General features: G+C 30.2%; 2 protein-coding genes across 2 annotated transcripts; one reads left to right on the top strand and one right to left on the bottom strand.

Moving 5' to 3' along the window:
- Positions 1-264: 264 nt before the first annotated feature.
- On the bottom strand, positions 265-4,924 carry LOC107029070 (putative E3 ubiquitin-protein ligase UBR7). The gene is made up of 5 exons (XM_015230371.2): positions 4,593-4,924; positions 2,581-2,739; positions 1,690-1,950; positions 713-1,363; positions 265-612 (listed from the first exon to the last, which is right to left on the bottom strand). Exons 1-5 carry the CDS (start codon positions 4,671-4,673, stop codon positions 523-525), a joined length of 1,242 nt encoding a protein of 413 aa, XP_015085857.1. The 5' UTR covers positions 4,674-4,924; the 3' UTR covers positions 265-522.
- A 4,249-nt stretch (positions 4,925-9,173) lies between these two features.
- Positions 9,174-14,493, top strand: LOC107027193 (putative RING-H2 finger protein ATL21A). Its single transcript, XM_015228373.2, has 3 exons — positions 9,174-9,691; positions 10,067-10,395; positions 13,778-14,493. The coding sequence occupies exons 1-3, from the start codon at positions 9,300-9,302 to the stop codon at positions 14,233-14,235; spliced, it is 1,179 nt and encodes a 392-aa protein (XP_015083859.1). The 5' UTR covers positions 9,174-9,299; the 3' UTR covers positions 14,236-14,493.
- The last annotated feature ends 595 nt before the right edge of the window (positions 14,494-15,088 follow it).

The raw sequence follows: 15,088 nt of genomic DNA, 5'->3' as shown, positions 1-15,088 counted from the left end.
GTTCAAAAGATTATTTCGAACTTATACCTAGATTGCTTCACATATTTGTTGTAGCTGTATGTTTATATATTTTCAGTAGAAAAAAAGCTATTCATTTGGTAAAAAAACAAAAATTGGGTTTCGAGTTCAAACTAATTTGCACGACTCTACATTTCTCTCTGTTTCATTATATCACTACTACTACCTTGAAAAACGCACATTTGCAACAGAGTTTACTACAATAAGCCCCACTTGAAGCTAGAACAGAACAAAGCGAAACAAGAGTGACGGGAAATTTTGATCCAATAGATACTTTCTAACCCAAAGGAGTTCTTTGAGCTTAACGGTAACATGATCGCATTGTCTCACTATAGCTAACAAACACAACACGATAAGCTAAAGTTAGATAGTAGTAAAGCAACATTATGAATTCTCCACGTAAAATAGAACAGTTAAACTACTGGATGTTTTAGCGTTGAGCAGCAAAACTAACTACACTAGATGTGTAGCTGCAGAGCTACTTTCTTGGACATTCAAGATAACTCAAGACATACGCCTACGCTTCTGGGCAAGATTCTCAAAAATCTTATGAACATCAGCAGATGTAACTGGCTTTGATGGATCGAAGGATGCCTGTCAAGGAAATAGAAAGGTAAAAGAATGCTCAAGCGCTACACCCTGAGAAAATGAGAAATATCAGTTAAACAGTAAGAGTTTGGGATGAGAGATATACCAGGTAGGTACCAATCTCGTCTTTAAGGTCAGCGATACCAGTCAAAACCTCCATTTTCTCGACATGGCCCAGATTATTAAGCAACTCAGCGCTCTGTTCTTGCTCATGTTCAGCTATCTTCTGCTTTGCCAGTTTCTCATATTCGGCAATGGTATCTTCTTTATCAAGTAAGAAGGTGAGGCCTTTATGTTTGTAGAATTCTATGCAATTTGGACACCTACAAAGGACTTCTCTCCAGTCTTTGGAAAGGAACATTGACTTGCTTTTCTCAAGGCTATTTGGAGCTTCTAACAAATTCAGTCCAACAACACATTTGGTACTAGGACCAGCATCTGTATTACACTGATTAAGGAATGTGTTTGTTGCAGCATTTTCTCCAAGAACAGTCTTTCCATTGCAGTCTTGTTTAGGACTATCATCGGTTACAGGAGTCTCAATTGCAGAACTTCCATTGCGAAGCTCATTAGAAGATCCCACAGTCAAGGGTGAATCTTCAACCACCTCCTTGTCCTTTGAGGAATTTGTAGTAGTCTGCTGCTGGACTGGTGCAAAGATAGAATCAGGATATAGCTTTAAAAAAGAACAAACAGTTGCACACCCCTGGCAGATTAAATCCTCAAATTGAGGCTCCCCTTTGTCATCCCTTGGAACCTGTAAAAAGACTATAAAAATTAGAACTTTTTTAACTACTGAGTCACAAGAGGTAATTACAACCAACTCACAGATCAGGGAACGAGTAATGCATTCGTTACAGGGAAATATGTGATCTCATGACTGAAGGGTCATATATCCTTCATGATGGACAAGAATCAAGGAACAATATGAATGAACACAATAAATTTCAGAAGTTACGATCCCTGAAATGTCTCAAACTTACTCCTTGAAACTTCATAAATCATCAAGTTATCTCACACAAAATGTAAGGGAATTGAAGATGATCAGCAGAAATTAAGCAAGAAGAAACAAGAGTTACCAACCATATTAGAGGACTCAAGACCAAGATGCTCCTCATGAAACCAGTCCTCACAGATGCAGCATTGGAGATTCTCCAATTGGTCTTCAACATCAGGATCAGGATATGGCCGGCCACATGTGCAGTATGAACCTTTGAAATTGTGATTATATGAATTCTTCGTGTTCTCAACATCTTTGCTAGCATCAAGCTTGCAGAAGAACTCCCCGAACTTCGAATTTCCACAGTCACACCTGAAGTTTCTCTTCGTCCAAAGTTCCAAAATCTTGTTCAACCAGCATCCAAAATTTGAAAAAGAAACAAGATCAATATATCTCAATGTAAGAAGTAAGATATTTAAATTATAACCACAAAGAAGAATAACATGAAAGAGCACCATAGTACTCATCTTGAAAAAATCATGCTACTGTACTAGATAACATTCTTACACGCATTAGAGTCATGGTTTCACAAAATACCACTTGTGAGAACCCAGACATGCAAAAATAACAACACTGCCATGCAGTTCATCTTTGAATATGAAAAACTTAAATTTAACTTCAAAAACCTTTCAGCTTTAGTTTACCAATCTACTTATGCTGGACAGCTAGAGTGATGAAAAAACAAGCAGCAAGTTGGATTAATCAAAGAGAACATTAGAGTATAACACATCCACTGGAGTACACTGGCAACCACCCATATACAACGTGCAGAAATCATAAACTGCTGACATTTGACAAGAAATCCTTAAGCTATACATTTCAGAAGACAGAATGGTGACATGGGTATTCATTTCCCCAGGTAGTCCTGGGTTCATGTATATAAGCATAAATAGTTTACTATCAATAGCCTGAGATCATTAACCTAATCATCAATTATATGAAGGAAAAAGGCAAGTTCTTAGATCAATGCATACCTCATGACCATCATGGCAAGAAAGGCTACAAGCTGTGCATACTCCAGCATTCCCATCCGGTGTGCATGTCAAACAAGAAAAAATAGCCTGTCTCTTCATATAACCTTTACTATAGGTGCACTCCTTGCCTTCATCACCACCTAAGACCAGACCTGCTTCCTAATGAAATGATTTATCCCAATTGGAAAAAAAATTAAAGCACATACTACAGTAAAATAAACTATCAAATTGAAAACATCATGATCAACTCACTGGTCAAAATGAAACTTAAAGCACACGCCTCTTTGAGTGAAGACACAATTTTTTATTTTTTATTTGTGTGTGTGTGTTTGGGGGGGGGGGGATCTGTGAATCTAGTACAACGAAAATTAATATGCAATTCAAAAAACTAATTTCAGCATCCCATACACAAAAATGTCAATATTAATTCAAACCTCTTCAACCATTTCAAAGATCCAATTCACTACTCAGAATTTGACGGTGACTAGCCACTATGTAGCATAACTCCAAATGTCATGATTATCTTCTCAAACTTATTATCCAGTTTTCCATAGGTCTAGTGAGGCAACTCTGAAAGTTCAAAGATATTAACTCGACCGTCAGATGTCTGAAGAAACTAGAAAAAGACCTCTTTGAATGTAGATTGGCTTTCTCACCTCTCTTACACAGACATAAGCATAAGACAATTAGCTAAGACCCCTGCCTATACATTCATCATCATCTAGACATCTACACCTCAAACTCAATTTAGTAGTCACCAACTATATGAACTATCTGTATCATTCTACTTTGTTTACAATATTTAGAATATTAATCACAATACTGGACATAAACTTACCAAAAAACCTCTTACTTAAACCAAGCTTGAGACCAGAAATGCCTAGCTAAAGATAATATTAACATATTAAGATTTATATTTACCCTAGTACGGTAGCACCTATCTTAAACATCTATTTATGGAGCTGAAAGAAAAATAACCCAATTTGCATCTTCAAGCCTTAATATTCTATGGTTAATATGGAATATGGATCTAAGGTGTTAAAAAGTAAGAATGAACATGACCATCATAAAGTGTACACAGTATATAACTATCAACACTGTTGCCGGTGCAAAGTAAGCTATTTGCCTAACATCTGAAAAGGTAAACTCGAAGACATCATGCCAATATGATGTGTTCCACACAAACTACTGATTGAGTTCATCTGAACACTCTCATCGGGATGGAATTCAAGGGCTGGCAATAATTAAACATACATAAAAAAGTGTTAAACAATGAAGACATCAAACTATAAAAGACTTAACATTGAAGAATATCATCTGATGATGGACATTAGTATCAATCAACAAATCAGCCGATTAAGTATCTTTTCCAAATTAGTTGGATTTTACTGCATAAATTATCTATACATATTCTGCTCTATTCAAATATACATTCTTTTTTTAACAATGAAATATCTGAGTGCCAATGACTCGCTGTTTGAAACTCAGCGGATAATTAATCTTCCCGTGTACCCTTCTTCACTTGTATAACAATTCTTCGACTGCATTAAGGTTGAGCCTGAAATATACACATAACCCACACATGACATGCTAAGCTCTTACCACATAACAAAACCAAGGGGGCTCGAGTGCATTTCATTCTATCACTTAATTATTTGTATTTTACGGTAATTAGGTGTTCTCTTATTCTCACACTTCTCTCTAACATTTCACTATGAAAATAAATCACAAACTAAGCTCCAGCTGTTGTAAGCACCATTACACTGCATTTCTGTAAGAAACTGTTAGCTCAAACCTGTGACCTCAGTCATATGGAAGCAACTTTACCAAGCTCTTTACAGGATTTCATAATTGAACAAATGTCTTCGTGACTTCAAACTCTGTTGAATTTGAAGTCAATAGAGTTTGTGGCTCCATACAGCCACAAACACAGACACAGAAATGCAACGTAACAAGTCAAATTAAATTGAGAATCCAGTAATAAAAAAAACAAAATTAGCAAAGTAAATTACCAGCTCCTGCTCTTCGAGATCTTGGAGAAACTCTCCAATTGAAACAGTATTCTCACCATCCTCTTCGAATGCATCAGCCATTTTCAACCCAGAAATGAGCTATCAAACCAAATTAAACCCTAAAAGTAGCTGCAAAATAGGAAAACCTGGGAACTCGAAACCCTAAATTGAAGAAAGAAGAAAGGTATCTACACGCAACGATCAGCTGAATCGATGAAGCTTACTGCCATTATCCATAAGGAAATTACTCCGTGAAAAATGGGCTAGGGTTTTATTCGAGGCAAAAAGGGCTGTAAGGACATTTTCCCGCCATTTTTATCAATTTTTTTCCAAATCCGAATTCAAGGTATTATATATGTGGGTGTCCTATGACTATATTCTTCTAGAAATGGATAAGCAAAAATTATACTCTGATTTGTTCGGTACGAAGAAAAATATTTTTTATAAATAAGAATTTTATTATTTATTTTTTGTGTTTGACGAATAAAGTATTTGTATATATTTAAGTTTTAAATTGAGACGTTTATTAAGAAAGTCATTTATTTATTTTTTCATAAAACTTGTTTTCCTCTTATATTGAACACACCCTTCATATTAATTTATTAATATATATTTTACTTGACATGAAATTTAAGAAAATAAAACGAATTGAGAGTCTTGTATTTATAAGCTAAAGATATACATTATTTATAAGAGTCGGAAACGTAGTGAGGTAGATAGACGTTAAATCATGTAGCACCTAGTTGCTTAGTTGTTAGTCTTGGATTAAGCTTGGACTTCAATTAACCCTCCACACCTTTCAAAAGCGTTAAATATATGCTCTTTATTGTCGTTCTCTTTTTATGTTATGTCAATCTAAAAAGAGCGATGGAAAGTGAATTTCAAATTCTATAGTCTCAAAAAGGTTAGTCATTGGTGATTATACTTTCGTAAAAACATCATTGGATGATTGTTCCTCTCCTTCCTCTTGAACCTATAACAAAAGGTTGATTTCGTCATCAACTCAACTAAGAGTTTCGAATCGAATAGATAAATTAAACCTTACTTAAGATGAAGGAAGCAATAATGGAAACTCCACCACTTTCTTAAAGCTTCAAACTATAGTCATTAAGACTAAAAATAAATATATTAAGATATTCTTTGATCTTTTTTAACACATGAAAAAATTAAAATTAGAAGTTTAAAATTAGAAGTTTCAGGAAAAAAAATCAGCTTACATGTTGTTGCCATTTGAAGAATTAAATAATGTTTACTTTGGTCATTATTTGTGTAAATATTATTTCAATGGCTTTATATTATTGGCTATTATGTTGAATATTATATTTAAATTTATATTTGAAATTAATTAGTTTAATTTTTGCACTATAAATTGGATCACATAAATTTAAAATGTGGAAAAATATTTATTTATATCTCTTTTTCTTCATCTTTTTTTTTCACAACTTTAATTATTAAAATGATAATTAAAAATAAAATTTTGAATAAGAAAATAATCAGAAGTAAGGTAACAAGAGAATTTAATAATCATGCTCGACTATTTGACCAAAAATTCTGTTTAGTCCATTTTTTTTTCTCAGATTGTTTTTACGGAAGATTATTATTTGTTAAAATCTATTTTTTGAGAAACTTAATGTGTTAAAAAAAATATGGATAATTTGTTTGTATATATAAGCTAAATTCATATTTAAAGAGATCAACCTTAAGAAGTAAATTGTGAGTCATAATTTTTGAAAATATATTTTCAATTTTGTTTTTTAAAAAAAATGAGACGTGATTTATTTCATAAGTTTCTAAAATTATCTAAAGCACCCAGAATAATATGTTTGATACAAAAATTATCATTTTAAAAACAATTTATTATTCAAAATCATAACACGATATTTTGATAAATCTACTTAACAACACAACTATCAAAAGTACTAACTATTATAATTAGTCAAATTATTATTAGTTAGGAAGATTCATTGGAGCAAAATTAATGACTGTGTTTTGATCTTACTTTGTTTTATGGAAAATTGTATATAATGCAAATTAATAAATTAAACTAAATGTTATAATCATATTTTAATTTAATTGTACCTTGTAGCAAACTGTTTGTGAGTCACCTCTCTCCCTCAAACTCTCCATCGCCACTCTCCCTCTCTTGCTTCATCTCTCGCTCTTTCTCGCTTTTATACAAACACAAGTATATAAAATGTGTTTCTATTTGAAAAAACGAGAAATTTTTTTTTATATACATATATTTTCGTTCCCCTCTCTCCCCTCTCCCAGATCTCGCTCGCTACCCTCGTCTCGATCGCTTATACAAACAGAAAAAAAATGTATAAATTGCGTTTCTGTTTGTATAAAGTAAGAGAAAATTGTATATACACTTGCAAATACATATATCTTCATCCTATATAGTTATAATTATACAATACAAATATTTCCCTGCCCAATTTCCTTTTGTCTTTCTCTCTTTCTCGTTTTATACATGCACAAATTATACAATTGATTTGTATACAACTACTATCTTTTGAATATGTATAGCAAATTATAAATTGATTTCTTTGTATGTGTATAGCGAATTATACAATTGGTTTCTTTGTATATGTATAGCGAATTATACATATTTATGTTTACTATAAATCACAATTATGCAAATTTTATTATCGCATTCATATATAAATTTTGTGTTTGTTATATGTGAAAGTTGACCTGTTTTATTATTTTGCCATTTTCTTTTCAAAAAAATGTTTTTACCATTTGTGGTTGTGAATTGTGATGTTAACGCTGAAAAAACTGGATCCAACTTGCATTTTTTTCAACCTAAAACACGTTTGAGTAGTTAACTTTTCATAATCATATTATACATTACATTATTTATTTGTTTTCATACATATGGACAAAATATATATAAAAACAATATGTTTCTACTTTCATACATATAGACAAATTCAATTACCACTTATATTTAAAAAAGTTTTGTTAGTCGAAAATATTTTTTTTTAAAAAAAATTATTTCTAAAGAGTAACAGTTTATCCGTGGTGAGTCGATTTAAAAATTACTTTTACGATCATTAAAACATCAATTGTGTTTGGCTAAATATTCAGGTAATACTCATAAAAGAAACTCAATTTTTAGCATATAAAAATAACTTTCGTTACGACTATTTTCTTTAAGAGAAAAATGATCCTGCATACTCATAGTAGATTAAATATATTTTGCATAAAAAAAAAATATAAGCCGAATAATAAACATAGAAAGTGTCTAATACCACATAATAATAGTTAAATTTTTATATTAATACACATTTTCACCTTGATTTTTTATAACTAACCAAAATAATTAATTTACTATAAATATCGAACGTGAATAAAAAAGACTTTTTATTTAATTTTATAATTTTTTTATAAGGAAAAAATAAATGCTTAAATCATGTGAATTGCGGTCCTTGCAAGTTATACTTCCCAAAATATAGTAATTATGGAATGCACTAATTTCTTATTCAATATAAAGATCATTTTGCAATTTATTCAAACACGTACCACCATATATATTTTCTTATTGGCCATCATCATCCTTGTCGATATGTGAAAGTTTGAAAAATTAACCATATTAATAAAAAAAACATGATTTTTAAAATAAAGATAGGATTAGAATCAGAATCTAAAGTTTATAAATTCAATTTTTTATAAATTATTTAATTTTAACTTAAATAATTTATTTATATTTGATAACCTTCTTTAAAATATATAAATCGTAGAGTAAAATAATTGAATTTAGTTGAATCAGCGACTATTTTTAAATCGTAAATATAATTAATAAAATAAGATGACTATGATTTAATATTTTTTACATAATGGTTGAGCCCCGTGCGTGACTCGGCACCTAATTCAATTTGTATTTTACCTAAACACTTTTAATTTAATCAATATTTTAGGAAAAAAAACATTTTAAATTAATATGTTAGAAAGTGACTATAAATAAAGTATACAAACGTGTACGTGATATTTTTAAAATTATGGAAATGATATGCTTTATTCATTGTAGTGTCACTATATAACGAGCATAATTAACTTAATAAATATTCTCTTTTATGAAAGAAAAAAATAAGGAAAAAAGAACAACAAATTATTTGTTGAATTTAAAAATATAATTGAATATGTAAAAAAGATTATGAAATCAATAAAATAACACTCCACAATTTTGAAACATAGCTTTTAAAACACAAACTAATTCAATAATGAAAATAGTGAGTGCACATATATTTATATATTATGAGGACTAATATCTATATTGAAAATTTGGAATTTCATTAATATGAATTCATTTCAGGAAAAGCTCTTTATAATGACATACGTATTTTATTGTTATTTTGATATAAATACAAAATATGTTAATTTGTAACCATCAACTTATGAGTTACAGTGTTTATATTATTTTTGATTTCAAATCGAGTATAGCAATTATAGTAAGTTTACTTGAGATAAATCGATATAAATTTACACTTAGCAACACTTTAATATATATATCGAATAGTTAACTTCGTATCACAATATTAATAAGATCGAAATTCATCTAGAAACTCCAAATATCAAACAACTTGTTTAAAATATAACAAATTCCACTTCTCACAATATTCAAATTTCCATATATTCAAACACCATTTCTGAGCTCCACCAAACTTCATAATTTTCCATTTTTTCTCTAAACAATAAACAAAAATGGAAATTACAGAGCTTAAACTGATGATTAACATCATAATTATCTTCTTCTTCTTCCTTAATTTTTCTCCAGTTTCCTCTGTTGATGTTTGCAACCCAACTTCATGCTCAGAAATGGGTATCGGACCGGAAATCCGGTTTCCTTTCCGGCTAAAAGACCGGCAATCGGACCGGTGCGGTTACCCCGGTTTCGATCTTTCATGCAATGAAAGAGGCCAAACAATCATGTCACTTCCTCATTCAGGTGATTTTTTAGTTACAGAGATTGATTACTCTGCTCAATCTGTAATGCTTTATGATCCAGATTTCTGCCTTGTCAAACGACTCATCGGTTTTAATGTCACAAATTCGCCATTCAAAGCTGATCATCAACGAAATTACACAATCGTCAGGTACTAATTCGTTATCAAATTACAGTAAATCTGCAGTAATCACGATTTGTGTTAGTCTGGAATTCTCACGAAATAGATGAATTTCGATTTGTTCAGAGTCTAGATAATCCTTAATTCACTAATCAGATGAATTTCCTTTATTCACGATCTAGATATTTTAGGTGATGTAGAGCGTATTTTAGTACCAGGAAAGTGGAGAATCGAACTCTCTGATGAAATTTTGAGTAGTTAAACTACTAAGATTTCCGAAAATGCATAATCTCGATTAACTGATATCTATTGCTAGTGGAAGGTGACAGTTATACTAGGAAATGCGCAAAAGCTATTAACTATTCCGATCCGTAGTGAATTTGAATTTGCTCTGTGTGTTTTTAGGTGTACTTCAGATGACTGGTTAAGTTACCCAAATTATCAGGTAGCGATTCCGTTGTATTGCCGGGGAGTTACGAGCAGAAATGAGGCGATTTTGGCGATGCCGCCGAGTATGTATGAGCAAGAAAAACCAGTTGGTTGTAAATTGATTAATTCTAGAGTTTCCGTTCCTCTGCAATTGGAAGATTCTCAGTTTTGGTCTCCAATGGAAGGTCTTGTGTTAACTTGGAGTGAACCAAGTTGCAGGATTTGTGAAAATCAAGGGAAACTTTGTGCTTTTAAGAGTGATACTGGATCTGATATTGCTTGTTCAAATCCTCCTCCTTCTAAGGGTATGTTATTCAATATTTTCTCTCTACTTGCATCTCCCTTCGATCGGTATGATAAGGATAATAATTTTAAAATTTTAATAAGAATTCGATAGATACAACCATTCAAGTTTGACTTACGTGCAACTTGACTATTTTATCAATCATCATTTACATGTTAGACTAGTTATTCACATCAAACTAACTAATTTTACCAGTTAAAATGACAAATATACCTCAAAACTATTGTAAATGATGTGTAGATATCCTCCACCATATTTTTAGGACATTACTGCCTTTGCCGTCCAAAAACTAGAACATATATTTAATAAATATCGAATCGGTGGATAAGATTATAAGACATGTATGTTTGTTGGCGTAAAGGGTATATATGCTCTATTTTTTTAATGATAGAAACACCAATGTCCCAAAAGTATGACGGAAGATATTTACATACCATTTACGATAGTTCAGATTCTCAAATTAAAATGAAAATGCTTATCATTTATAACTAATAACTAATCATAAATGTGTTGACATGTTCTTCGAATACATTAGTTTATATTAATATAGATATTGGTTAACTTTCACTACCATAGATATTGTAAATTGGATGACATTTTCGCCCTTCACATCTTAAGCTTCATTTGATACACGTATTGTCTGTTACATTAATTATATAGAGTGACACTAAATTTTTTAGTAGTTAGCTTTCACTAGTTTTGGTATATGAATAGGATGACATATTGTCATTGTACACTAATAAATACATAAAAGAATCGTCTAGTAAGGTGTAGAAAAATGTATCGAACAAATTAAAAAGATAAACTTTTTATTTAATAAGCATAGAAACTTTTCAAAAAAAAAAAGAAATTAGATTTTATTTTTTTCTAATTTACTTTTTTAACAAAAGTTGTTTCCAAATTTCCAAGTTGATTATTGGTGGGGTTGTTGAACTTATAGATGTTAGTGTGTCATTTGTGAAGTGTCTTATCACTAGTGTTGCATAGTCCATGTGCATTCATGTTACATCATCTAAAATATATATTTTTTTTAGTTTTGGTAGTTTTGTTTGTAGGGTCAAATAATTGTAGCTCCACCTAATGAAGTTGAAAGTTTGATTTTGATTATTTATTTATTCAAAAACAAGATTGAGTCGTGTTTTATTTTTTCTTATATAAATACGGGAAATTAGCATTTCTGGTCCCTTATAACCGACAAAATTTAATTTCAATCTCAATCATTCCTGATAAAATATATTAACTTTCAATTAGTTGATAAGTACTTTTAAGTGCTAAATAATCCAATTGTTAAGAATGATATAATTTAAAAATAGTCTAGATATCACACATGTTCTATAATAAGAAACTAAATACATACATTATTTAATAATGTTAGATATTTGCTTAACTAATTATTTCAATAATTAGAATCATAATTTATCAATAATGGAGAAATAGAAAATATAATTATCCCAAGTATTGAAGAAAATGAAAATTTTGGTTGCAAAAAAAAGTACCTAAGTATTTAGAGCTCGTTTGGATGGGCTTAAAAAAAATAACTTTTAAAAAATATTTTTGAAAGTGCTGAAACTTATTTTTAAAATAAGTAGTTATGTGTTTGGATAGAAGTGCTTTAGTTGAAAAAAAGTTTTTGATGTGTTTGGCAAATAAGTGCTGGTAAACACTTTTTCATCAAAATGTCTGAAATACCCTTAAAACTGTTAACATGATAAAAAGTTGATTAATTTAAGGTTTTTATACTTAAAAAAATTAAAACAAAACTAATTTATATTTTACATCCATAAGTAATAATATTTCCTATCGTTCACATATTTCTTTATCATCACAATTTTTTTAATTATAATTATAATAAAATAATAATAATAATAATAATATAATAATAATAAAAGAATTTAGGGCAAAAAAGTAATATATTTGGTCAACATAAAATGACTTTTAAGTTGAAAAAAAAATATCCCTCACCTAACTTTTAACTTTTGGCTTAAAATAAGTCATTTTTTACTTAAATATAAGTCACTTTGATAACTGTCAAACACTCTAATAAGTCAAAAACTGACTTTTAAATCAGTTTAACCAGTTTTTAAGTCCATCCAAATAGATTCTTAAGTGTAGATTATTGGTTGACTCTACTTCTTTTATTAGCTAGAGTCTTTTAAGTGTTTTAATCTTAGACAAAGTCTAAAGCATAATGAAATTAAAGAAAAACTTATCTGCGCTGAGTGTTTACATCAGGTCAATACAATTTTTATTATTATTTGATTTTATGAAGTAAAATTAACTATAAATTTAAAAACATGACATGCATGTATTGACTTGGTGTAAACACCGGGTGCAAATAAGTTTTACCCAAATTGAAGGTTTGATTTTCATAAAGTCATTTTTCTTGAATTTAATGGTATTTAACAAATAAAGTAACTTTATACAAATATTAATTATTAATTAAGTGTTATCCTAGAAATAACTCTTTTTTATTATAAAAGTGATGAAAATTATTAGATCGAAAATATAGAGTAGTAAGATTTGACTTTATTTGCAAAAAGTCAATATATAATGCCTATCAAATTTGTCACATTATTGATGACACGTAGTGCAAGAATATGAGGCTCTAATTTCACAAAGTTAATAAAATTTTAGCCATATATGGCCACCACCCATGCCACGTTATAGAGAGCTAACAGGTAAGGAGTTGGGCAGAAGAAAAAAAATAATCAATAACTATCTATAGTATAGACGCTTGATTTAATTATATGAATTTTTATGTTATTATTAGATAAAGGAAAAATAAAGATTTCAAATTGCCAACTTATAAAATTCCGAAAGAATTTACCAAAATAAAAAAGAAAATTTAATTAAAATGCATGAAATGACACAACTCATGAGTGTGGATCTAATTCTAGTTCTAGAAAACAAGAAAACCTAAGATAGATATAAGATTTGAATCTTCGATTCACTTCTAGAGATATATTTAATAGTAATAATTATGTTGTAGTACTTTTTGGTTTTAGGTATGAATTCATATGTATAATTAAGTGGTTCCAATTAAAATATGGTGACATTTATATACACGATCTATAAAGAGAAGCACAAGTCCACGTGGATTAACACTCCTATCGAGACAATCAGAGGTATTCGTTATTTCTACTTACTAAACGTTTGATAATTTGTCCTCTAAAATTTAGACAATTGATTTTATCTTCACTTCATTGAATTTTTGGCTACTTTCTTGGATGTTACAATTGTGAATATTCTACTACTAGTAGATTTATTTGATTTAATGGCAACCTTGAATAATAACTTAGATATATAAGTTTGTAACTAGTTTGGATTAAAGGTAAGGTCTTTAATTGAATATTGTTTAACAATAGTCGATATTATTTGTGCAGGACTTCCAAGAGGAGCCAAATATGGCATTATAATTGGAGTTGGGGTTCCAGGTTTTGTATGCTTAATAGGAATAATAGGCTTTGCATTTGGTAAACTTAAAGTTTACACTCTTCGTCGTGATTTGAACTCTGATCTCCCAAGAACCATTAATCTACAATCAGCTATCGCGACGAGAGGTCTTAACAGGGCAATCATTGATACATATCCCAAGACAGTGCTTGGGGAGAGTCAACGTCTCCCCAATCCCAACGATGGCACTTGTCCGATATGTCTATCGGACTACATGCCTAAAGAAACGTTAAGAACTATACCAGAATGCAACCATTATTTTCATGCTGAATGCATTGATGAATGGCTTAAGTTAAATGCTACTTGCCCCTTATGTAGAAATACACCAGATCGATCGTTACATCCTTGCTCATCGTCAACTTCTTTGGTATCGGCGTCTTCTCCATAGGCCTCAACACACACACAAAGACTCCGTTTTGCTTTGATTTTTGATGTCTTTTATAGGGAAATTATTCTTCTTGTATATAAGTTGCGAGTTCCAAGTATTGTAAATGGAAAGAAAATAAAAGATATAGGATAGAATTCTTTTTGGCTTTTTTTTTTTGTTTAGAAAGGAAATGATTTTGCACTTTACATAACGTACAGATAATGTTGCTCTTCTTTTTCCCTTCTTATTCTTCCGAACTATGGAATGAGATTGATTGGACTTTATACAGCACCTTACTTAGTTTTTCGATGGAACTAAATTTTCTAAAGCTTAAATAGAAATACCCATCGGAAAAGGATTGAATAAGGAATTCACTTCTCTAAATCTAAAAAGGAAAAAAAATACATTTTCAGAAAATCCCGCATTGAGCATAACTAATACGCGGTTACGGCTAGCCGATCATATCATTCCATTAAAAAAAAAAATACATGTATAAAGAGATGCCCTAGAAATACATATATAACATATGTTTATGGATAGACAAACTTAGTGGACAGAGTTCGTGGTATTTACGTGAAAAATAATATCCCCGTTACTACTATCATAACTGTGTATTATGATTGTAGTTGATATTTGCAGAATCAGAATTTTCATTAAAGGATTGAACTCCTCTAATCATCTAGCAATCTCGCTTATAAATGATATCACATATTGGACATATATACTCATATTTATTGATACGAGTTCAAGCGAACTCAATAACTTTTGCTTATATTCTATATATAAAACATACTATATAAACATGCAATTATGAACCGAATAACCGAGTGAACTATGAGTTTGATGGCAAAAATATATAATTTTGAACCCAATA

The sequence above is a fragment of the Solanum pennellii genome, chromosome 8 (assembly GCF_001406875.1).
Source record: "Solanum pennellii chromosome 8, SPENNV200".
Lineage (NCBI taxonomy): Eukaryota > Viridiplantae > Streptophyta > Magnoliopsida > Solanales > Solanaceae > Solanum > Solanum pennellii.
The sequence above is the reverse complement of the archived record's forward strand: the minus strand, read 5'-3'. Positions and strand labels throughout refer to the sequence as shown.

Excerpts from the sequence above, each read along its gene's own strand:
- LOC107029070 (XM_015230371.2), bottom strand. The coding sequence starts at position 4,673 with ATGGCTGATGCATTCGAAGAGGATGGTGAGAATACTGTTTCAATTGGA. Across the intron at positions 2,740-4,592 it reads ATCTCGAAGAGCAGGAGCTG|GAAGCAGGTCTGGTCTTAGG; the intron begins GTAATTTACTTT and ends TCATTTCATTAG. Across the intron at positions 1,364-1,689 it reads GTCTTGAGTCCTCTAATATG|GTTCCAAGGGATGACAAAGG; the intron begins GTTGGTAACTCT and ends GTCTTTTTACAG.
- LOC107027193 (XM_015228373.2), top strand. The coding sequence starts at position 9,300 with ATGGAAATTACAGAGCTTAAACTGATGATTAACATCATAATTATCTTC. Across the intron at positions 9,692-10,066 it reads CGAAATTACACAATCGTCAG|GTGTACTTCAGATGACTGGT; the intron begins GTACTAATTCGT and ends GTGTGTTTTTAG. Across the intron at positions 10,396-13,777 it reads AAATCCTCCTCCTTCTAAGG|GACTTCCAAGAGGAGCCAAA; the intron begins GTATGTTATTCA and ends TTATTTGTGCAG.